The sequence below is a fragment of the Cryptotermes secundus genome, unplaced genomic scaffold (genome assembly GCF_002891405.2).
Source record: "Cryptotermes secundus unplaced genomic scaffold, Csec_1.0 scaffold1991, whole genome shotgun sequence".
Classification (NCBI taxonomy): domain Eukaryota; kingdom Metazoa; phylum Arthropoda; class Insecta; order Blattodea; family Kalotermitidae; genus Cryptotermes; species Cryptotermes secundus.
In genome coordinates this window covers 328045-352928 of record NW_019743182.1, presented here as the reverse complement: position 1 = coordinate 352928, position 24884 = coordinate 328045, and the positions used below count along the sequence as shown (strand labels likewise).

Sequence of the window (24884 nt, the reverse complement as noted above, 5' to 3'; positions counted from 1 at the left end):
AAAAAAAAACTAAAAATATGGGCTCTGAGTGAACCCACAGTGGGTGCCAGAAGTAAGTAAAATGGAGTGAGAAACAGTGACCCTTTAGAGGGCCCTTTCACAGGGGCAGAGCGGGTGGGGAAAAACTAAACATTAATAGCAACAGATTCAGAAGTCAGCTTCTTGAAGCAGTATTCCTGGTAAATGAACTAACCAACCAATTAAACAATCAAGGAACCAGTAAAATTTCAGTCTATTTACACAAATCTTGATTAAAGAACACTGCAGCATGTAAGATTCATACCTCTGGTGTCGCGGAGAAGGGGTAAGAAGGCACGAATGACCCTCACTGCACCCCACACATTAACATCCATGACCTTTTTGCATACATCAATAGGCACCCACTCTACATAACCAAATGCATTCAGCCCTGCATTGTTCACCACTGCCCACAAGCCTGAAAGCAGAACATCACAACTATTAGCACAGAATGCAAACTATCTGCCTTATAGAAGCTTCAATTATTTCTTCTAAAACAAATAAAATATTAATTATGTTTTCTTGAACCTCCTTCCATTTACCACTTCAGTGATTTTCCCAGAACTTTGCCATCATTCACACTATTTTTCTACTCAGTTTATCCCCCCCCCCACAAAAAAAGAAGTTTTGGTCCAGGGTACTGCTCTGAAAGCTGTTATGCATAGTTCTCATGTTTCTCAGAAGGTTTCAGCACCATATGGAATCACTTATCATGGCTTTCCAAATGCAAGAACAATGAACTTCATATTTTGGGCAACATAAGGCAATTAAAGGTCATCAAAAGGGATTAAATTTTATGCAGACAAAAGTAATCATTATTTCTACATATGCTTCTGTGGAAGAAAAATAGGAATTACATAAATTCTTCAAAATTAATAGCATTCTTCTTATTATTCTTCTGACACATTAAAGGGGTTTTGTCCAACAATCACACCTGTCTTTCTATCTTTGACTTCTTGAAGTTCCTCCTCAGTCCCCTCCCATTATCTTTGTTCCTTCTGAATGACATCTTTCCTAATGTGCTGTTCACATCTTTATCTTGCATTTCATCTTTTTATTTTTATATTTCCAAATCGTAAATGGTCATTCTGATGTAATAATATAGAAAGAAAAATCACAGGCCAATGTGTTACAGGATATTGGCTTCATCTGAACAACTGCACTGTTTGGAATGTACCAATTTTTCAAACTTACCCCCGCAATTTTCATCCATCATTGGCTTTGATATTTATTCAGTACCGATATGAATCTATTAATGGCAGACTTAACAACAGTGATATTTTACACTGCAAAGAACTATTAATTCTATTACTATTTAACAAAGCTATTAAAAAGTTCATGCTACGAGTATACTGTATAGGTGATTAAATAATGTTCCTTGCAGTCTCCCAGATGTGCACCAAATAAAAAATTATTCAAATACAATACATACATCTGCATGAACCCACAACTTTATGACAAGCAACTATTGGAAAATTTCATGCAGTTCAAGTCAAGTTCATTAACCAAAAGCCTGATATCACATATATCCATTTGCATATTTAATTTCTCATTATTAAATAAATTCCATATTTTCTACCAGACTACACAGTGTCACATCCCAGAAGACAGTAATCTTACTAAAATGTTCCCTTGGAATACTGGATCTTCACTTGCAATGTTCATCAGTACACTGTACATTTCAACAGAACATAAGGAGAAAGTAATTTAGACCTCTTTACAGCTGACTAGTTTTGTCAGGGACAAAACTTATAATTGTGAACACCCCATTTCTGTAAGAGTGATTTTAATGTTATCCTCCCACCTGTGCCTAGTTTCCCAAGTGGTCTATTCCCTTTAGGTTTTCTGATCAGAACTATGTCTTCAGTTCTCATTTCTACCATGCATGCTACAAGTTTTGGCAAATAGCACTGTCCTCACTTTATTCACACTAACATTAGTGCAGCATACAAATTGTGAAATTCCTCATTAAGGATTAACCAGTCACTAGATCAAAATACAATCACCTTGAGGTGGAATATGCCTGCTGACATATTGAACAGCAGCTGCAACCTGTTCGTCAGATGTTACGTCCATCTGTATGATGTGAAGCCTCTTCAGGTTCAGTTCTTTCAGCTCCTTTGCACCACCTTCCTGTGACTTCACACAGCCAGCGAACACTACTGCACCCTGTAAAAGCACTACAACTTTGCAACTTCTTACTTTCCCATAAAAGTAGTATATGCTCATATGAGACAGAACAGCAATGGTGAAAAAACGGATGTTATGATTTTGACAGATTTATACATTTTGGACACCCTGAATACAAAAGAAGCGATTTTTTTGGAATGGTCTGTATGTATGTGCCCCTCACGTGCATCTGAATAGTTGAACAAAATATGTTCATCTGGTATCTATCCATCATACATTTGTTTGAAGAGTTTATCCATCATAGGTCAGTACTGAGTGAATATGAATATCCTAGCTTAAAAAATAGGGTTTCTTCAGATAGTCTCTGCCTTCCCCGCCTCAAAGAGACTTTTTAAAAAATGATTTTGATTAAAGATCAGTAGTTTATGGAGACCACTGCCACAGACAAAATCTAATAGGTAGTATCTGCTCCTGCTCATTTCTTGCTTGGATTACTCTTCAACCCTGATGATGGAGGTGATATGTTCCTCTGAAACACCAAGCTCTCCCCAGACTATGTAGTGTTACAACCCAGATGACCATTCTAATCATAAACCCGATGCTCAAACTCAACTTCTCCAAATTAAAAAAAAATACCTCATTGTACAAAAATCAATACAAAACCTAAAATACTGATCTCATTAAATTCTACAACTTTCATTTAAAACATAATGAAATGCAAAGAAAAATATTTCTTACTTAGTGAGGTATATTTAGTGTCATTAACTTTGCAAATAAGAGACTTGTATTTATAGCAATGAATGTTTAAATCTATAAGGTGTGCAAAATGACAAAGAATCCATATGGAAATTGTGTGTATTTCGCTGTAGAACTTTCTTTGCACATTCCAAATCGTTTGTGGCTTCAAAGAATAGATTCTTTTTATTTTTAAGTGAAGACATACACACAGCCTACCTCTGAAATACTCTACATATTTTAAGTAGACTGAGACAGACACACAATGGAAAACATCCAAAGAAAACACACCCACAATGTCACTTTAGTACAGACAAAGCTATAATAAGAGTGTTCCAAAATTGCTGAGGGGGATAATAGAATTTGTAACAAGCTGCTAGTTCATCACTGGAAGAAGAGCATACATACAGAAACATGTCATATGGAAAACTAAAAACTATTCAAATTAACATCTAACAAGTAACTCATATAGATAATATTTATGTACAGATATCTTGAGAAAATAACGACATATTCCTTTTCCAGATAAATCAAATTTCTATGTGAAATCTGAGATCCTCACAACAGTTTCTTTGAAGATTACTGTCATGTGGGTTGTCATGAATGCAGTCTGCAGACCAATGTTTCTGAGTAGCCTGCTGCCTCCATCTTCAGGGCAGAAAAGTAAGATAAACATGGGGAAAAAGTGGTATTGATATATGGGAGAGGGAGGTTGGGGACCAGGGCCCTGAGTGAACTGAATGGGTTGGACACAGCAGGTTCCTCTGACACACAGGTAAAACTGTACGAGTCCACACTGCATCACATTCCAGAAGACAGCAATCATTTGTTTTTATATTCCCCTCTGTAAAAGAGCTGTAACACATGCTGTATCCAACTAAAGAAACGTTGTTCTTACCATTCTTTCTAGCCGAAGTGCCAATTCATATCCAAACCCCGAATCACAGCCTGTGATAAGCACTGATTTTCCACTCAGTGACACCTATATCAAAGATGAAATTGCTTCATCAACCAAAGACTGACTCACACAATAGTCAAACAAATTATGGAATAAATTTGATTAAGACTAAACTGTTCTTGGAAACTTTTAATTAATTTAAGCGCTGAATTTGAAAGCAGATTTATCACTGAACATCGCCATGCAACTATCAAGTCATTCTCAATGAAGTTTATTATGGTTCATGCCAAGTTACTGCAGACAGATGTATCAAAATTGACTGTAATCACTTCCTAGTTATATTAGATTTCAAAGATAATACCAATGTGGTTTGAAATAATATTTATATTCTCTGATCATTTTAGTAAAAGATTTCCTGTCTTATATGCCTTATTATGTCTTTTTGACATATTCAAAGATATAATGGCAAACTTCTTGTAAAACACATATAGGTGGCTCTCTATATCCATGTGCTTTTGCATATCTGGTGTTTTATTTCAGCATCAAAAGGAGCATGAATGTCCTATTTGTGGCCATGACAGAAGCTGCAACACATGCCCAGAAAGTTGCATGGGAAATTTCCCATACTTGCTTCACCATTCAAACTGAATCATGTCATTTCCTACCCATTACATTCCGTATTTGTTCAGTGTATTTCCTAGTTCAGTTATAAGCCAGATTCTTACCTTAAGACAGTCCCGGTAAAAGGAAAATGCAATGCCCAATAATATGCCAGTAGAGAACACAGCAAGTGGGCTTACTTTCTCTAGACCAGGGAGGGTTACTACAGTCTTCAAAAAAGCAAAGATCAATGCAGACCCAAGCCCAACCTGAAGACCTCTAAGTACAGCCCGGTAAATCCCATCCAGAGAGCAGTCCATTTCAACAAACTCAAATTTTCAGCCAACTGAGCCTGGACACACGAAATGAATGCTTTAATCAATACAGTCATGCTCTTGTTGTGTTATAATACTTTTTATTCTGGGATAAATTTCTATAAGATTATGGACAGATTTCATTAATAAGTTCAATGATGCCATGAATATTATAATCGAAAATTGCCAAGATTTCTAAACGAAACATGAAAGTGAAGGTGTTCCTTCAAAATAATTAGACCTCACAGGTTAAAAAAATAATATACTATATTTTGAGATTTGATATTCTCATGGCAATGAACATTAAGATTATACATCTTCTGAGATTTGATGCCATGTAGTCTGATAGATGCATTACAAGCTTCAATCATCATTGCCCCTATAAACCACAGCATCTCATTCCAAATGACCATAATCTTAATAACACAAGCACATTTTCTCTGTAATTTAGGATAAAGGTATCCTTGTGCCTAAACATGCCACAAAGACATGGAAGTACACCTCCACATACTATTGACCTCTTCACTAGGGACAGTTACATTTTCATCTTGATTATCTGGCCACATTACCCCTGAAAATCCACTGGATAGCATGCTGTATGATCCCAATAGCTTGTTTGTATGTGGTGATGAAGAGAGGAATCTCTGGACCTGTCAGGATTTCTCCTAAAATTAATCTTTATTTTAGCTTAATCTTCTTTTTTGTCTCATGATCTAATCAGGAAATACAAGTGTGACAACACATCAAACCTTAAACTCAGGGTTTCTCAAACTGTAGGTAGTGACCTTTTGTGGGGGTGGGTTACTGAGTTTTAAAGAGTATTTAAAATACATTTGTAGACTTAAGTACTTTTGACAAGTCAGTAAGTTTTAATAAAGGTAAAGTATAAAAAAGTAAAGTTGTCCATGTATTTAAATAATTAACCACTACAACATGAAGACATGTGGGGTCATGGATGTCTAATTCCACGTTTCCTTGACCATGGGCTTGCCTTATATTCAACGTGTCCACTGACTTTAAAGCTATGACCAAAGAGGAGATGGCGCAGTGTGATTTGGAGCGGATACCAAAGAAGCAGTGCATATCAGATGTGGTGGAGTGCCCGGCCAAACAGGCTATCAATAAGGTGCTGACATCTGGAGAGGCAGATGGAAAGCCACTGCATCCAAGAGACATGGGCTGGGCGGAAAGGGGCCTTGACCCATGGCCTCCTAACAAGGTCTATGTGGTATGACCCAAATTGGAGAATGAAATGGACATCAGCTACAATTAGGAAGTGAGAGGAGTTCACTGACATTTTGGAGGAATAGACTGCCTTTGTTTTCAGGATTCTTACTAGTTACTTGCTAGGCTTGCTCTTCAAGTTTTCAGCCCTGAAGCCAGAGGCAGAACATTCCTCCAAAACGTTAGAGAACAAAATTATATCACAGCTTAGGAGATTATACCCTTCTTTCAAAGCTAATAAAGTTACATTTATACACATATATCTAAAAGCTTTCATATGACTATTTGTGTAGTCTCCATTTGACGATGGTCATGTGACTGAAATATATCACGGAACTAATATCACTATACATACAAAGTTTGTGAGACATTACACAGAAATCCTTTATAACAAAACAGAAATGTTGCATATTATATTATATATGTTAGATTGTAATAAAGTCTGTGAATATAAATTTAATCTAATTACAAGAAGACATACAACTCTTATGACCTCCCAATAATGCATCTTCTGTGTTAGTATTTTCTTCCATACAGTACTTGCAATAAAATACATACCTTCAAGATCTCACCTACGATACAATAAATATTCAGCAACTTACTGAAAACTAAGAAGGAGAAGAACACATCACATTGCTGTACTAGAGTTAGATTAAGTTTTCAGAGTGTTTGCAAAAAAGAAACCCTGAATTCCTAAAAAAAAAAAAAAAAAAACACTTCCCTGAACTCATGAAACCTTATTTATAATGTATGATCTATAGTTCTACTCACACACTTGCACGTTCTGTCTAATTAGAAAAACACTTCTTAAGCTTTTGTAATATGAACCTTTAACCAGGCTATGTCTGTGGATGTGACTGCTGAAGACAGGAGAGGAAGAGATGCTTCCTCCCACACAGTCTGTCTTACTCATCAAAACACTGTACTCTAAACACAAGCTATAAATATATAATCAGTTTAAACTTGAAAACAAACTATTAATAGACTTTCTGCACAACTGCTAGCTTCATTTCATTTCCTCAATATGTATGAGGGTCTCATTCTGCATGTCCTTCATGTTAAAGACATAAAATAACATATTTAAAAGAAAATTTGAAACTTTAAAGTGTGTAACAGCTGCAAAACTATACACTGTTACTAACATCCCAAAGAAGTAAAAAGGATAGGGTACTTTTGGATTTAGTCTGTTTATTTAATAAAGACAACACTGGGCCACACCAAGATGTATAGGTGACATGGATGCCAAATTTAACAAATTCTCAGTTTTGACATTAGGTTGAGGTGAGTGGCCAGTTCCTTACACCCATAGGAGAGGACAGTGTGTGGACCCTGTAGCCATTCTGGACATGGTGGCAATGAGAAATGTTCCTGTCAGGTCTGAGATTCTCATAGTGGTGACTAGCAGTTGGGATGTGATGCCGTGTAGACTGGTAGAAGTTCACTGATGTTTCAGAGGGACACACTGCCTCAAACTTTGGAATCAAAGAGCAGGCAAAACATGTAGGCAGCGAGATGCAGGAAGCAAGTACAGTAAAAGCAGAGCTCCGCTTGCTGCCAGCCTCTGAAATGTCACTGAACCTCTGCTAGGAAGTTGAACACCAGCCATGTAGCTTGTAGCCAATTATTTCACTCAGTGATCTATCCCAGCCTGACCTCTACTCATTTAATGGCTCTGTATCAATTGCAGAATTAATACTCACCCGTAAATGGTAAATATGTTAAGAATGATGAACTGAGAGAGATATTAAAGGAAATGGTTACAGCCTGCATCAATGTAATATCAGAACCCTTGCTGGAGGAACTGAGATAAACTATAACAATTCCTTACAGAATATAGAATTTAAAGCACGAAACAACATGTATATAAGCAGTATGGAAATACTGAAAGGGGGCACATGGTAGCACAGTTGGTTGAGGCACATTTTGAATCCATGCACTAGATAGTGGTGAGTGGTCAGCTTCACACATCAGATGCTCTCCCCCCGCCCTGGCCCAAAAGAGCCTCAGTACCCACTGGATAGGAGACTGGGTAGACCCCAGAGCTGGTGTACATTTGGCAGAGAAGAGAGAAATCTGCTGCCCCTCTCAGTAATTGATGCCCAGTTCATCGACCATCCAACCTGTAGCCAGTCACTATACTGAATGAGCTATCCTGGCTTACCTTCTTCAGATCTCAGCCTATAAATAACTTCTCTTCAGTCCTTCCCAGCACATTCTGGGTAGTGTCTCACCACTTCAAACACTTCAAATACACATTGGCAGTGTTTCAACTTGCAATGCAGAGAAACATATTGGAAACTCAAACAGATCATGTAACCAAGAGAGATGAAGTAACAGACTGGAAATACTACACATGATGGAACGTAATAATTTCTACCAACCCCATAATATTGTTACTGCTTCTGTGATACATCATTTTTTAAGGCATGTTACACCTTGAGTAGGCAACCTTAACCAACTAACTGGATGAGTCCCTCCTTAGCATCCAGCAATTGCTCAGCCACTCAAGAAATTCCCAGCATTTTATGTACCCGAAAGTTCATGACAGTGTTCGCAAAAGGTCATCATTGGTCTCCAACCTGAGCTACATTAATCCAGTCCACACCCCTCTTACTAGTTCTTTATGGTTTATTTTAATATTATACTCCCACCTATGTGGATATCTTCCTTGTTGTCTCTAAGATTTTTCCTACCAAAACCATGTATGTACTCCTCTTATGCTTGCTAAATACGTGTATTCTCTCAATCCCACCCTTCTTATCTTGATCATTCTATTGGCTAGTACAAGTTATGAAGCTCCTCATTATGCAGTTTTCCCCAGCCGCCAATTAAGTCATCCCTCTGAGGTCCAAACATTCTCCCAGGCAACCGCAGAGAAAAGAAGTCTTGCATTCAATGAGATCTCAAGTACAGCGATGTTGAAAATAAAATCTAGTACATTTCTAGTGATGCTGTAATGTCTATATCACTATCTGATGATGCATTTTCAAGAATGTTTCAGACAGGAGAGAAGATAAATTTCTATACAAAATTTTGGTTTCAAATTCTCAAGGGAAAAGGTGACTAAGAGGCCTATACACAGATGGGAAAGTAAATGTAAAGCTGTCCTCGTGGTTAATTAACAAAGCATCACACTATGAAGACATGGAGGGGAGTAGAGGTACAGCTCCACACATCCTTAAATTCTGCATTAGATGGTGATCAGTGGTCAGCTTCATGCCTCTGTCACAGGGGCAGAGTTCCCAGTACTCACTGTATAGGAGGTTTGATGGGGCGCAGAGTCAGTCTTGACAATATGGAGAAAAATCTCTTGAAGAGCTTCTGGGTCATAACCCTATTTAAAAAAAGTATGTAAAGCTATCACTGTAACAGGCTGTGAAGGGTCATAGGGTTGTGAGACGTTGAGGGTCCCACATTATCTAGACAATTGGCTCAAAGATGGTAGTAAGGTTGTCAGCCTTATGCGCCAGCTGCACTTTACTTCCCAGGAAATATAACTCTATGTAGTCCGTCGAAAGTCAACTGACATTTCAGAGAAACATGCTGCCTCCAGCAAAGCTTTCTATGCTGCCTGCTTCATGCTAGTTTCTTGCTCAGCTTACTCTGCAGCAGTAGAGGTGGAGGCGACATTTACCTCTGAAACTTTGATTGACTTTTAAACAGACTACATACCGTTATAGCCTAGAAGACAGTACTCTTCATTACCACTGTCGTGAGAACCTCAAATCCAACACAGAAAAATCTCTTGTCTTTGCCTGGATTCAAATCACAATTACTCACTCATCCATTATGTGAGCCTAGTCACTACACCAAATGAGATGAGACAATATCAAAATAAATATCAGAGAATTATACTATAAAAGTATGGATTGGACTGAAATTGCTCATGATAGGATCAAAAGGTAGATCTTTGTGAATACAGCTGTGTACTTTTCAGTTAAATAAGACACACCATACTGGACTAGTCAAATAACTATCAACAATATGATACAGTATGCACATCTGGGATGGGGGGACGGTGAAGTAAAGTGAATGGCATAAACACTCTGGGGAGCTACACCACACACTTTTCATATCTAATCTGTAACTGATAAATTATAATTAAATACCACAAACTGGATTCTCATATTTGTTCATATCTTTAATATGAAGTCATAATATGGCAGAAGTAATTGCATCTCATACTTCAAAACCTGTTTACCTGCCATAACAGAACTACTTAATGCAAAATAGATACAAAGCACTTAGATCATTTCTGCACTATTAGGTCCCATGTTAAAATCTACAAGCACAGCATAAAGAGCATTTACCTGGAAAATAACCAGTTCAAATCTAAACCTATTGTTATCTACCTTAACATTAAAATTCTGGTTTTCTAGGATGTGACCCTGCATTTATGATCTATTTTACAATGATGTACGTTAACTCACACAATAAAGCATCAAATGGTAAGATGATCAGTGAATAATGAGTTGGAGAGTATTTGGAAGGAAGCCGTTGCGGCCCATTCTGAGGCAATCCCCCAACATTTGCCTGAAGGGAGCAAGGAAAATCACAAGAAATGTCACTAAGGATAGCTGGTGCCCTGCCTAAGATTCAAACAGAGCATCTCCCAAACCCGAAGGAATCAGGCAGAAACCAACTTGCCACCTGCTTCTTCTCTCTTTCTTGGCTTACTCTGTGACCCTGAAGATGGTGAAAATATATTCACATGAAACATCAGGCTCTCTCCATAAAGCTACAGACCACAAAATCATATTCTTCATAAATAATACTACTGTTTGCAATCATTAATTAATTCTGAAACTCCTGATAAACAGTGTAAACTGTGAGAAATGTACTTCACTTCATCACTCAGCTTTTTAATTAAATTTGGGCAAGGAGTGAGACAATATAAGAGGCAATCTTCAAGGTACCCTAACTTTGTCAGACTTTCCAATTCTGTGGCAGCAGACAGCAGTCGGTTGCTCTGAGCACAGGCAAGCAGTGTACAGAAGTAGTTTTGCTGGTGTAGATGTTCACTTCTAAATATTCTTGACAACAGTGCATTATAGTTAGTTTTTAGTATCTTTAATATTTTATGGGTTTCCCCCCCCCCATTTCTAAGATCATTTTTATAACCTAATAGAAGCCATCTCTCTCTCAGCTGGTATGTAAATATACAGACGCACACACATATATATACACTGATGAACTTTTTGCACCCAGTGCCTTCAGCTGCCAGGTAGCTACCCTGAAGAAGGAGGCATCAGGTTCCTGCAATATGTTATTACCTGTCTGCCAAATTACAGTGTGCAGTCCCCAAAGATCATAACCCTGATACCAGTAGAACCTCAAATCTCACATGTTACATTGCAGAAGAATTTTATAAACTGTTACGTTTACAGGTGTCTACTGATACTCTTCAGGACAGAATGGCACAGAATAAGCAGAATCTCCGTAATGAAATCCTGACTGAGGTGAGTGTTACCAAGTCAACTTGAACACTGCATGTTAAGGACAATCATGTGAGGGCACGATTCCAACACAGTAAATCTGTTATAGCAAACCAGATTCATGGACCATATTTTTATAGAATACCATAGAACTGCCAAATGGAAAGTCCACATGACATGATCATATGCCAGTTATATATATTTAGTGCATTCCCAATTATCACAACCTATTTATGTAGAGCCCATTTTGACCTTAACCTCCCATTTCCTTATATTCCAAATGGCCACACTCTAAGAGATTTCCCCACCAAAATTCTGTATGTATCTTTGTTCCCAGATTTCTTATATCTAGGTGGTGTAAAGCCACTGACAAGGAAATTATGTGGAAGAGTAATGCAGATGCAAACACTAAAATGGATGAGTCTATGAGTAAATTTCACTCTTCTCCAATAACATTTAATGAGAAAAAAATGTGGTGCACTATTTTCTGTGTGATTCTCACAGTTAAATAACAGGGAAAAAACAATAACTAAAAATTGATGCAAAGAAATTGCATGCAAGTTCTCTCACATGCAATTGGGCTACTAGAAGACATACCATTACTCATATTTCCTCAAAGATACCACCTACTGAATTTTAGTCAGAGTCATGGCCTCCAAAAATTAAATAAATTTAACCAAAATCGTTATACAAAGATAAAAAAATACAAGTATATACGTTTGAGAGTCACTGTGAAGGGTCCCTATTTTTTGATCTAGAATGTTCACATTTACTGAACAAAGATCTGTGAGGGGAAAAATTTGTTCAACCATTCATGCATTAGCAAGGCACATACAGTTACAGACATACAGGCAGACAACATTCCAAAAGCCAGTTTTTCATATTCAAGGTTGCCGAAAGCATGCAAATTCACGAAAATCTTCAGATCATTTCTTTTTCCACAATCACAATACTTTCTCATACTACACATATAAGAAATAATAAATAAAGTAAACACAAAATTAAGTATACCCATAAAGTAAAGTAAGTAAAGTAAAGCTATCCCTGTAACAGGCTGTGAAGGCCCATAGGGTTGTGAGATGTTGAGGGTCTCACATTATCTAGACAATCAGCTCAAAGATGGTGGCAAGGTTGTCAGCCTTATGCGCTGGCCCCGCTTTACTCCCCAGGAAAATTATTTAATTAATTCCTGGTACTCATTTATGTTAGAGGCTGAGTCAACCCCAGGGCCATAGTGCGGCTGGAAGGATTTTTTATTAAATAAGAAGTTAATATTATCAGTGCAATTCTTTTAAGTGTGGGACCATGCACTGTAATTTACCCATTTAATCCACTGCAAATTCTGTCTTAATGCTAAGATCCCATTGGATCTGTATCTTTATACTGCACATCCAGGTGAAACATCAGATGGTTCTGCTCAGCCAGTCTGACGATAAAGGCAGTGGGCAACCCAACTACAGCTGGCTGTCTCAGAAGCCACGACTAACATCGGGTCAGAGGGAAAAACTAGAGGAACTAACAGCAAAGGTGACACATTAACAAAAATTGTGTCATACATATAGGTAAATCCAAAGCTGGAAATTTCACGCAGCCTGTTAAATCAATTAACTGCATGTTTCAGAATTCAAGAATATAATTTCATCAAAAAATGTGCAAATTTTGGTTTCTAGCAAACACAGAACATGTTCTGGGAAAATAATGTACACATAGTTCAATTTTATGGTTAAGCAAGCAGAAGTATTCATTCTTTGGCAGGGATGTGGTTGCTTTCCTTGTCAATATCACAATGTACAAAAGCTGAAATTTTAAACATGCAATAACAAAGAAACTAAAGTTTACTCATGTCATTAAAAAAAAAGACTGGGAATGATAATTCAAATTGCATCCAAAAACATTACCACAATATTTGCACATTGCTATGACAGCTAGGACTGCCATACAGGTATGCAAGATCACAATAAATTGCTTCATATCTTTGCGTTCGCTATTATGTCTGCTGTAGGAAACAAGACATGGTGGACGGTAAACAAAACTCTAAAATAAATTCTAATACCAATTGCAACAGGATGCTAAGCTACAACATTGAGACACAGAACAGTTTCATTTGTATATACACATTAGATATGCATTTCTCAGTCAATTTATACCAAAATGGAGTTTAAAAGGTCATAGTAGAGCATACTTTGTTATATTCCATCACTTAAAGCCAAAAAAAAAAGTATGTTTTCAACTTCGAATGCCAAGTACTTTCTCTCTGATATATAACTTCCAGTTGATGTTCATACTGCTACCGAGGAGAACACTGTAGTGGATAATTGAGGAGCTATTTCAAGGGAATAGCGGCTCCAGTCTAGAAAACCAGGATTAATGACCATGGGGATCCACTGCGCTGACCACGCAACACCCTCTATCCAAAAAAGTTGGCACTAACTTTGTCGACAAGCAGCGGTCGATCAGTCAGTATAGTTCACTTGCAGAATACAGGCCACAGAGTTCGTTTTGTAGTATGGTATGTTTACCAACGCTTTTGAGGAATGTACTGCTTCCATCTTCAGGGCTGAAGTGTGAGGGCTGTGATGATGGAGGCAGAAAATTCTTACAAAACGTCTGTAAGCATCTACCAGAGAATATGGTGTCATATACCAGAAAACGGTTATGTCCAGATATGTCTGACAACCTCATTTTACTAGACCCAAAAACTGATGAAATTGTATAAAACTCTCGAACTGGTAGCAGATATTACACAAAGACTGGAGTAGCTGGGGCATGTGATTGGAACGGATTGATAAAAGAAGGCTAAGAAATTTTTTAGAAGTCCGAAGGTAGATTAAATGTGGGAAGGTACAGACTCAGATGACTGGAAGATACACAGGATAATTTATGAGTAGAGAATGAAGAGATGGAGGCAAAAGACAAACAATAGATAAGAACAAGGATCTGTCATAAAGGAAGCCAAGATTCTTAGGATGAAGACATAACTCAGATGGTTCAGTTAAACTTACTAATAATACAAATACATGTTTTGGGTAGATAGGAGAGGCAGAATGCAAAACTGCAGTAATGACTTTGAGGACAGAACTCGAAAGAGATGCTACAGTACCAGCATGTGATGTGCCAATGATGATGTGCCAGATACTGCAACAGCTTGTGCAGGATCACAACACAGCCAACTTGTTCAGGTATAGAAATCGCAGTACAGTTAACTGACACGGTGTGATGAGGGATGGCAGATCACACTGTAAGGTGTGTTAGTATGATTATATAAACAAGCAACGAATCATTCCATTCTTATGATGGAATAAGATGAATTCTAGATGTAACTGGGTTACAGTGAATGTTTTATTTAATGATGCTGTCGGTAATTCAGACTATATAGCACTGAATGGTAGGATGATTAGTGAATAATGAACTGAAATGCATATGGAAGGAAGAAAGCGTGGCTTAATAATCCTCATGTAACATTTATCTTGTTTTGGGGCAGTTATTTAGTTTGTCTTGACTGGCACTCAATTTATTTAGCTGCCCCAAAATTGCTTGTAAAGTCAGATCCATCTATGATCCCACTTCTAAAACCAACTGTAATATTAATCTTGTTTTGGAGCAGTTTTTTAATTTGTTACAGAGCCAACTGTCCAGAAAATGTGAGCGCCTCAACATCTCACTACCCTATGGGCCTCCACAGACTGTTACAGGGATGGTTTTACCTTTACCTTTATGTTTTACCAGTCTTTATGTCAATTTGTTTTAGTTCATTTTTAGTTCCCTAAAGGCCACTGCACTCTCTTTTTGTATTCACCAACTTGAGACTGACAGCACGTGTCATTTCACCATACACAAACACTGCATGTCGCCTCTAAGCAGAGAGTGACTCTCTTCAGGCTAGCAGCCATTGTTTCATATATGTAATCTTCCTAGAATAATCCTGAGCCTTCACAAGTTGACTAGGCCCTCTGCATTGTGATAAGAGCCAGGAAGAGAGAGGGGGAGGTCCAGAAAATTCAACAGTGATGTGCATACATATGTTAGCAGGTGACCTGCCTCCACCCTGCACTCAGTCCATGACACTGGCATTTACCTGAAAGTACTGAGAAAAACTACAAAACAGCTCAGTCAAGACCCATGACCTCGCACATATCTCAACAGGGCACCTCCTGAATATAAGTAAGAAGTGTTACCACCTGACCCAACTTCCTCATGTGTATTAGATCGAGGCTAGAAAATTATACTGATGCCACTCACCTGGACGAGTAAAAATTTCATGTCAGTGTCTGAATGTTAATTGAAAGCACCAGAATTAAACTGTTGACCTACATTTTTTTTGGACGAGATTGACAGATGTTTTTTAACAGGCATGGAAGTTCATACTTATGCCAAGTCCATACCAAAATAATGTTTCAAATTTTATAAAAGCTTGTTTTGTTATGAAGGTGATTACTTAAAATATAGTTTAGTATTCTGACCGCTTGATTCCAAAGATTATATTCTTTGGCTATGTTTCATACAACATGCAGTCAACATGCAACCATACCCTCTGGCCACCACCCAGAGTGCAGAGCAATAACTTCCATTTTCCATGGTATTATTCACAAATGCCACTGTGATTTAAGCATCCATCAAGAAATCATCAATATGCAAATGAATCTACTGAATGGTTACTGCTTCTTATTATTTTGGAAGTCTTGGGTTCCTATCTCAGCCCAGACACTGCTTAATCTGAGGTTTCCATCATTTTCCTAACCCTACCAGGAAAAATCTGGGATAACATCTCAAGTCAGACAATAATTGCTTCCTTCCACTTCCTTTCTAATCCATTAATTATTAATCACTCTATCATTTAAACTTCATTGTTATTTTAGGATGTCACTGGCCCATATACATCCTGGTTTATCAAGAATTCTTAACCCAATGTTTACTGTTTTATTGCTCACTTTTACCTGCAATTAGTTGGGCCACTTAACAGTTACATTTTATTAAATGTTATGCTCAGTTTTATAAAATATGATTTACCTTGATTTTTATCCAAGCATATGTAGCTGACAATGCTGACATACAACAAAACACACTCAGTACTGTACAATCTGAGCTACTGACAGCATCATAAGATAAACCATAAGTGCTTAGATATACATACTTACTTACTTACTTATGAAGCTGAGCCCTTCTTGAGGAGCCACCAAATCTGCAGCTACTCAAGAATTTCCCAGCATTTTATGGAACCTGAAGGTATCTCTCTAAGATCCATTTTAATATTGTCCACCCACCTACTCCTTGGTTTTCCCAGTGGTCTCTTTCCTTCCGGCTTTTCTTCCAATATCTTACATGCATTCTTCTTCTCCCCCATTCATGCTACATGCCCTGCCCACCCCATCCTCCTTGACTTGATCATTTTAATTATACTTGGAGAAGAGTACACGTTACGAAGAGATACATATACATACACACAAAATACAAATCTGCTGAGCATATTGCATTTTGGTTAACCATAGTAGACTTAAATCCAAGAATTTTAGCCCCTGTATTAGCTATTATAAGACTTGGTGATCATTACATAATGTCTGGTGATTCATATATTAACAGAAGTGCTAGAATGGAGAGACGTCAGAATACACAACAGTACCAACGATCCACCAAGAACGTAACTCAGCAAGATGCTATCAGAACCATTACAGAAATTGTAGAAGGAACTGCTATAGATCACACTACTGGGTAAGCACAGAAAGATACAGCTGCATTTCACATCTCCTAGTAAATACATTGAACAAGTCGGATTACATGTCACATTTAGAAAAAACACACAAACACAATATAGTTATAGAAACATAGCAAAACAGGGTGAAGATAAAGTTTTCCCTGTGTTACAGTATTGTACCATGAAGATGTGTGGGGTGAATGCAGATGCAGCTCCATACATTCTTAACCTCAACACTGGTGAGTGGTGAATGGGAGAGTACAGGGTACAGTTGGTACAGGGAACTCTCCCATGGGGAGAGTTCCCTGTACCAACTGGATAGAAAGCTCAGTAAGCCCCAGGGTCAGTCTGGATGAAATGAAAACAGAGAAATATCTCACTACTTCTGGGAATTGAATTCTGAGTCCTTGGATGTGCAGCTGTTGGCATAGTCAGTAACTTACTGAGCTATCCCACCTCCAGTCATATACGTATCATTATTAATTCCTTACCAACCATGCAATAGGTTAGCCATAGTCAGAACTACATTACACTCAAAATAATGTTTATTATATTCTACAAAGAAACATACTGTCACATGTATGAATATGTCTGTAGTCAGGTTTTGGATCAATGATCAGATTTACATACCCACGCGCATGTGCACGCACACAAACTAGTGTCCACAGTCATGTCTGCACTAGCCGTTGCTCGGTAGTGGCTTCCAAAGGTGGACGTTCCCCTTCCTCTGGGTTCCCGACCTGTTCCTGGTCTCAACTACAGCAATTCTCGGCTGACTGACTTACTGACTCACTCATCAACCAACTGCTCTGGTGCTGTTTCCTCAATTACAGTCATTAAGTAATTGTTTCACAGTTGTTGCCTAGCAATGGGTCTACATGCCACAATATATTGTACAGGTTATTTCATAAAGAGTTCTATCTTCTGGGATATATTGCCACGTGGTACATTGAAAGACAATCATCCTTTCTGAGGAACACGTTGCCTACATCTTCATGGTAAAAAAATCAGCCAAACGAGAAACCAGCATGAAGCAGGTGGTGAGCAGAGTGCTCTGCTGGTCTGTGAAGATCATGTGTGTCTTTCATACAGGCTGCATGAACCTCTAAGTTCAACCACAGACAAGTCTTACAGTGTGAAGACACCAAAGCTCGAAGTTGATGTTAAGTTACATTCAATACATATTACCAAAATCTATTTCCTTACAAATAATTCTTATTTCTCCTCCCATTTATGTCTGTCTTTTAATTAGTGCCCCCTTAGGATCCCATTATTTTAGCTTCTTTCACAAAAACTACACAACTTTGGCTCCAGCTCATCTTAACCTCTTTGATTTACCATTACAAAAAAAAAAAAATCTCCAAGTTCATCATGCAATCTTCACCATTTGTCATTAGTTCATCTAAACAATAACAAAAATTATGCTGTTATGACAATGACAATAAAACAAAATGCTTAAATAAATTTGCTAATAACATTCACAAAAACACACTGAAATTTTATTAGCCATTCCTACTTAAAATGATTGTTGGGCAATATGAAAATCATACAAAGAGCATTAGTCATCCAAGACCTCTACAGTATACAGCTCTTGTGTGCCTATCTGTAAAACCCAGGACTTACCAATACTTGTAGCACTTACTGCATCATGACCCATAGACTCTATTTTCTGCAGCCAATTAACTGACAAACTAACCATTCCATGTGTACAGGTCTAGCCACAAAACGTATCTACCGCATGATGAACCAGGCCAACAGACTTCGATGACCAGCTCATGCTGTGCTGGGCCAGGCTCGGACCAAATGTCAGCCACAAACTGAATATAAAAACCTTCATAAGTAAAGATTTAATAACCCTAGACATCAGAAATACTTCATAAATTTCATATAGATCACAGTAATTTAATATTACAATCATGTACAAAAATATTCTTAATTCATTATTAAATGTTTACCAACTCCAAAGCTGGGGAACAAACCCTTGTCATTCACCAGCAACTGCTTATTCCACATACTTGCAGCTACTGTCCACATGTAAAGACGCTCTCCTCCATCCATAACTTCAGAACCAAGCTATTATTACAAGTACTCACTGTATTAGCAATCAGGACCACAAGACTGATCCTCTGTTTGTCACGTTTGGAGGTGCCATGTACTAAATGCTTCATTGTTAGTATAAATGAAGGGTATGTGGAGGAAACTGGCCTTAATGAAGTAATAAACTTTAATGTTCAAAAGAAAGAAATGTCTGGCTATAATCTGAAACCACACTTACAGTCTCTCAATTAAATCCAAGATTTAGATTGTAAAATTTACATATGGCATGTAAAAAATTCTAAGTGCTTCTCTACATTCTCAGTTATACATGCTTGTATTTGTGAATAGATGATGGCCAAATCTATTGTACTATTAAATCAGGTTGGGTCGAAATTTTTGACATTCTGAAGAGATGGAAAAAGCTCTGGAGGCCAATATATTTGAACCAACATGCCTACAACCACGTGTTTACATGGTTAAACCGTGGTGACTCAGTTCTGCCCGTTCTTAATTATACTCCAAGCCATGAATACGCATAGACGATCACATTCTATTACCAAGCATTCTTGGCCTTGATACTAAACGACCAAACAAGGTCGCGCCATAGCTGAAGTGGTTGGTCACTGGTTTCCACTGCGCCGGCCCGGGTTCGATCCCGAGGTCTGGTTAAGTGGGATTTGTGCTGGACAAAGTGGCGCTGGGGCGGGTTTTCTCCGAGTACTTCGGTTTCCCCTGCCAATCTTCATTCCACCAAATACTCCATCATCATAATCACCCGGGGCAGTCTACAATTGGCCAATCAGTGGCTGCCGTGCCCAGTGGACCCAGTTGGACTCCAGCCCCCACTTAGCGAATCAAATTTAAAAAAAAAACGTGCAAATCGTGTCCCGCCGCATGTCCATTTGCACCAACCGAACAGAACTCGAGAAACTTCAATATTGTTTTGTGTTCCGAGACGAAGGCAGAAATCTCATCCCGTGGCGAAAATCAATCTCACTCTTACAATCTGCGCCGTGTCTGCGCTAACCTAAATCACACGTTCCAACTCAAGACCCTTAAGACGGTCTACGTGGTCTGCACCGATCTGCTACCATATCAGCATATCAGGCTCGAGCAGAATCAGATTAGAATCGTTCAGAATGTTCCTAGTCTTCCCATCGATTCACATCACAGGGATCAAGAAACGTCGCCTGGTTCTTGGTCGACTCAGTGGACTGGCAAATTAAAGAAAATGGATTATAATTATGGAAACTAAATAGAATATACAGCTTAAATGTGTAAATGTTATGAGACATACGCTTCTCCTACATGAATTGGTTAGATTTATCTAAGGCGATTCTTAAAAGATTATTCCATAGGAGTAGCGTAGGTTCCACGTAAGGGCGGATGCACACCAAGAAAAGTGGCAACCAGGAAGCAACTGCAATTTCCGAGAACTATTTTCAGCCCTGAGTTGAACACATGTTAATGAATGGAGCAGCGCAAATTGAGGAATCTGCGTTGCGGTTGCCAGTTTCCTTGGAGTGCCCTCGCCCAAAATGTAATGTTGTGATATGACTCGGATAATCCAAGTGTCATCGAAGTACCTCAAATGAAAGCATGCGCAACTTTGGGCATCTAGTATCTTCGCTCTAATACAATCAACGAAGTGGGTATGATTCAGTGTTTGTTGAGTGGTGGAAGATATATTGTATAAATTTCTGTGCGGCCACTTAACAGCGTGAATAAATTGGTCTGTAATATTGTAAATTGTAAGTGGAACTTCTTTGGAAATCAAGATGAGCCTTCAGTGGACAATTATTGCAACCTTTTTGTACGTCGAAATAGCTGTAGTTTTGCTACTTGTATTGCCGGTTGCATCACCCCAGAGATGGCACAAAATCATCAATTCGCGGTTTTTACGTGCTCTGAGTAATCAAGCCTCGTTTTATTTCCTTATTCTCTTGGCTATACTCGTCCTTCTTTTCCTGGACGCTATCCGTGAGATGAGGAAATACTCCAGTCAGGAGACAACAGAAGCAACCCACGCACACCTTGATGCAGAAATGCAGGTAAACATGCGCCTGTTTCGAGCCCAGCGTAATTTTTACATCTCAGGCTTTGCCCTGTTCTTGTCGCTAGTCATCCGTCGGTTGGTGACTCTAATATCTCAACAAGCATCGCTTCTGGCACAAAGTGAGGCAGCAATGCGGCAGGCACAATCTGCTACAGCAACCGCGCAGAGTTTGTTGGCACAAAATCAGACAAGCATGGCCCAAAATGACACAAATGAAGCCCATGATAAGGAAGTAACAGAGTTAAAGGAGAAACTGGCCAAAGCAGAGAAAGCATTGGAATGGGAAAAGAAGGATAAGGAAGCACTGAAGAACCAAGCAGAGTCCGTGAATAAGGAATATGATCGCCTGAATGAAGAATATCGCAAACTTCAGGCCAAGATTGATGCTGGAGTTGAACCCAAGAAGGATGCATAAGGCTCTCATAATTATTCATAATAACCACTAACTGTGATGCCATTTTCACAGTCTAAAATAAGCCTTATAATGTTAACTAATATTACTTCTATCTAGTTGTACATTAAGTTAAGTGGTGTTGCAATGGCATCTGTACTATTTGACAGACTATGAGACACAGTTTTGGCAAACCATTTATTAATGTACAATCTTGAAGAACTCCATATAGTTCTTGAAATCATAACATTTTGCAGACCTGTTTGAAATAATGTAAGGATTACTCTTGCTCAGAACTTTGTTGAAAAATACTTATGAATTGAAAGTAATTTTAGTTACTGGACCTCTGTCAGAATGTATTTTGGTCTTTTTTTTTTGTTTTTTTTTTGTTTGTTTGTTTCAGTGGGTAACATTGCATAAAACTGATTAAATATTAATACCATCAAATTGAGCACTAAATAGCACATGTCTCATAGTGTAAAAGGATAATGCTCGGACTTAACTATATGGCAGCCACAGTGGATGGAAATGAAACTGATGGGTTATGTACTTTTTCAGTGGTAGTTACTTTGTTGTGTTATTTCCTTTTTTAACGTTTTGTATCAGCTATTTTTGTAAGTATCATAAAGGGTAGAAGTAGGTAGGTACTGATGTGTTAACATTTTCCTTGTACAGTTCATTAAATATGAAACCCTTCGCCATTATAAGTGGAATGATGAAAAGACTTGAAGTGAAATCATTCAGCATGTGTATATAGCAAGAGATTGTTAATTAAAGAGGACTCCCTGTACTGTCTCACAATCTTAAGTCAAAATATTTTCACTTGGAACTAATGTTTTCTGCAACTTATATGTTCATATATCACGTAACAATGATCTACAGAGACAAAATAAATATATTACATGAACGAAAAACCTTAAATCAGAATGTAACATACTCAACAAATATTCTCATGTTTAACTAAATACTGGTTGTAAAGTTTTGTTGATCATACTCAATAAATACACGTAATGTGGCCCATACAAAGTTGAATATTTTCAGTTACCATGATAAACTACCCTAAACTGTTTTCCCCCCACCCCTAATTTTTAAGACTCCCATTATGCTTTAGGCCATGCTGCAGAACTGTGGTCCAGTGATACCTGATGTGGATAAATGGAAAGTTCCATTCTAAACCAAAATTACTCTTCAATTTTGGTTAGGTGGTAACATTTTTTGATTTTACCCAGGATACTGTTTGTGGTTTTCTTTACTATGTGAGTGCTGGGATTGCTTCAAATAGTTTTTTGAAGTTCACAAACTGTGGTCACATGATACGACACCAAATAGCTGCTGTTGATAAACTCCATGGTTTTAGTCCACAAGCGAACTGTACCAACCGAGCGACCGCTGCTTGTCGGTGAAGTTAGTGCTGTTTATACAGTGTCAAAATAACCTACAAACCACTCATTTTAACATTCACTGCAAAACCCATCCTCCAGTTCCCTATTATTTTCAGGTGTTGCCATAATGCAACATACTTTTTAGTGTGAATTATTTTATGACTGCCAGAATCATGAACTTTATAGTGATCAACGATTGACAACATTGAAGGATGCAACCATTACTCACTTGGAGGGACTGATGGAAACCATGAAAATCCTGTCGTTGTCATGGCCGATGTTAAAAAATTTAACACCTCTGGAATAAAAGTTAGAGCATTACAATTATGTCAGCCTGTCTGTTGCCATAACATGGTACAATGTTGCTGCTAAAGCAAAGAACCCATTCCGCCACACTGCTAATTCCCCAAAACTCTACCACTCTTTACTGTTTTTAATTCTCATTAATAGGTGCAGGGATCTGAAGTGTCTGATGCCATACCTTAACACAGCACACCATGATTTCACAAATGAGGTGTTAACAGTTGTGTTATTGATAACCACAACATCTGATGCGGAGAAAATACCTATAATCTGAAAGGAGTAAGCCATGGCAGTAAACATGGCATATTTGGTGTGGAGCATTTGCTACTAATAAAATATAGGTTGAAGTGCATTTTTTAGCCTATTTAATTTTATATAAGGGTGATTAACCACCAAACTGAAGATGTTAATGTATAACTCCACACATTCTGATAGAGGGAGTGGTCAGCTTCCATGTCCCAGCTACTTTACTGCTTCAGAAAGAGCCTCCAGTACTCACTGAATAGGAGGCTGGTTGGTTCCAGAATCAGTCTGGACACTGGAGAAAAAACTTGTGCCATTTGGAATTGAGTCCACAATTATTTGCTCATCCAACATGAAACAGTTGCTATACCAGCTGCATTATTCCAGCTCTTACTTGATTTTATGAAGAAAGAAGAACTTCTGGTGGAGTCCATATAAATGTATTTTTAACCAATTGATTTTCATTAAACTTAAAACATGAACCCCACATTTAATGTTCCTCAGTTTAAGGTATTCCTGCATTTAACATTCATTTTCAATTATTTAAGATTTTAGTGTTTAAATCCACTGCTTTCCAAAATAAACTTTAATGGGGGTTTATGTATATAAACAAACACCATGTTATTATAAAGCACCCTTTCAATAATACCAGCATGATAGTCATATAAACTTATTTAACACTAACATCACTTAAACTGAAGTTTTGAAACTGGCAATAATTTTTAACCTAAGAATTATCTTTTTCTGATTAAAATGCAGCTCAGAATTTTTGTTACAATTTTGATCTGATGGTGATAAACCACTCGAGAAGGTTTGTATATTCAATTTTGTACGAATATCATAAATAAATAATATTATATGTGAAATGTTGTTTACATTTCAGCAGTTACAAGCCAGTAGTTCAAAACTTTGGGGTTATATCTGACAAACAGAACACACATTGTAACTGTATATTATATCCAAAGTTATGCATCAAACATAATGGTGTAAGTACTTGAAATTTTTGCTGCTTTCATTGTATAGGCAAACATTTTGGAAGTGTGGGAACACAAGCGTCATTGCTTAGCAACAACGAGTAAACAACGGTTGCTAGGCAAAAGCGAGTAAACAACCGTTACGTAATAGGTACTGCTGTTGCCAGACACCGTGTTTACAAGTTCCCTAGCAGGAAGGCAGGTGTCACAAGTACATTTTATCATGTTCTCATGGAAAAGTTCAGTTTTTGTTGTTTAAAATCAGCAAACTGCTCTGAATGCTGAGAAATGGTAGAACCAGACTTTTTCATTGATATAAAACATTTGATAAATCCAGACCAGAAGCACAAAAACTTGTGAATAGCATGGAATATGTTAGACCCATTAACCAAAGCCCAGAATGTTCAGTTCTAAATGAAAGCAAACTTCATCCTGTTCCAGTCTTAAAACATAAC

The 24884-nt window shown here is 37.9% G+C and overlaps 3 protein-coding genes across 8 annotated transcripts in view; 2 read left to right on the top strand and 1 right to left on the bottom strand.

Annotated features, from left to right (window-relative positions):
- The window catches only part of LOC111874053 (D-beta-hydroxybutyrate dehydrogenase, mitochondrial), a 25060-nt gene extending 5174 nt beyond the window's left edge, over positions 1–19886 (bottom strand). For 2 of the 6 annotated variants that reach the window (XM_023869206.2, XM_023869212.2), the window contains exons 1-5: positions 6691–8057; positions 4507–4733; positions 3782–3865; positions 2025–2187; positions 284–436 (exon numbers count right to left, since the gene is read on the bottom strand). In XM_023869206.2, coding sequence (XP_023724974.1) covers positions 284–436; positions 2025–2187; positions 3782–3865; positions 4507–4701 — 595 coding nt within the window. In that variant the 5' untranslated portion in view covers positions 4702–4733; positions 6691–8057. Of the gene's footprint in view, positions 1–283; positions 437–2024; positions 2188–3781; positions 3866–4506; positions 4734–6477; positions 6649–6690; positions 8058–8080; positions 8743–18666; positions 18861–19637; positions 19789–19855 lie in introns of those variants that run through there. The other 4 variants (XM_023869209.2, XM_023869207.2, XM_023869211.2 and 1 more) reach the window with 4 other exon arrangements.
- Positions 11044–14561, top strand: LOC117283054. The gene is made up of 3 exons (XM_033755318.1): positions 11044–11378; positions 12750–12881; positions 14385–14561. The coding sequence occupies exons 1-3, from the start codon at positions 11334–11336 to the stop codon at positions 14559–14561; spliced, it is 354 nt and encodes a 117-aa protein (XP_033611209.1). The 5' UTR covers positions 11044–11333.
- An 809-nt stretch (positions 19887–20695) lies between the features above and the next one.
- LOC111874077 (B-cell receptor-associated protein 31) lies at positions 20696–22549 on the top strand. The gene has a single exon (XM_023869277.2). The coding sequence runs from the start codon at positions 20859–20861 to the stop codon at positions 21549–21551; it is 693 nt and encodes a 230-aa protein (XP_023725045.1). The 5' UTR covers positions 20696–20858; the 3' UTR covers positions 21552–22549.
- The last annotated feature ends 2335 nt before the right edge of the window (positions 22550–24884 follow it).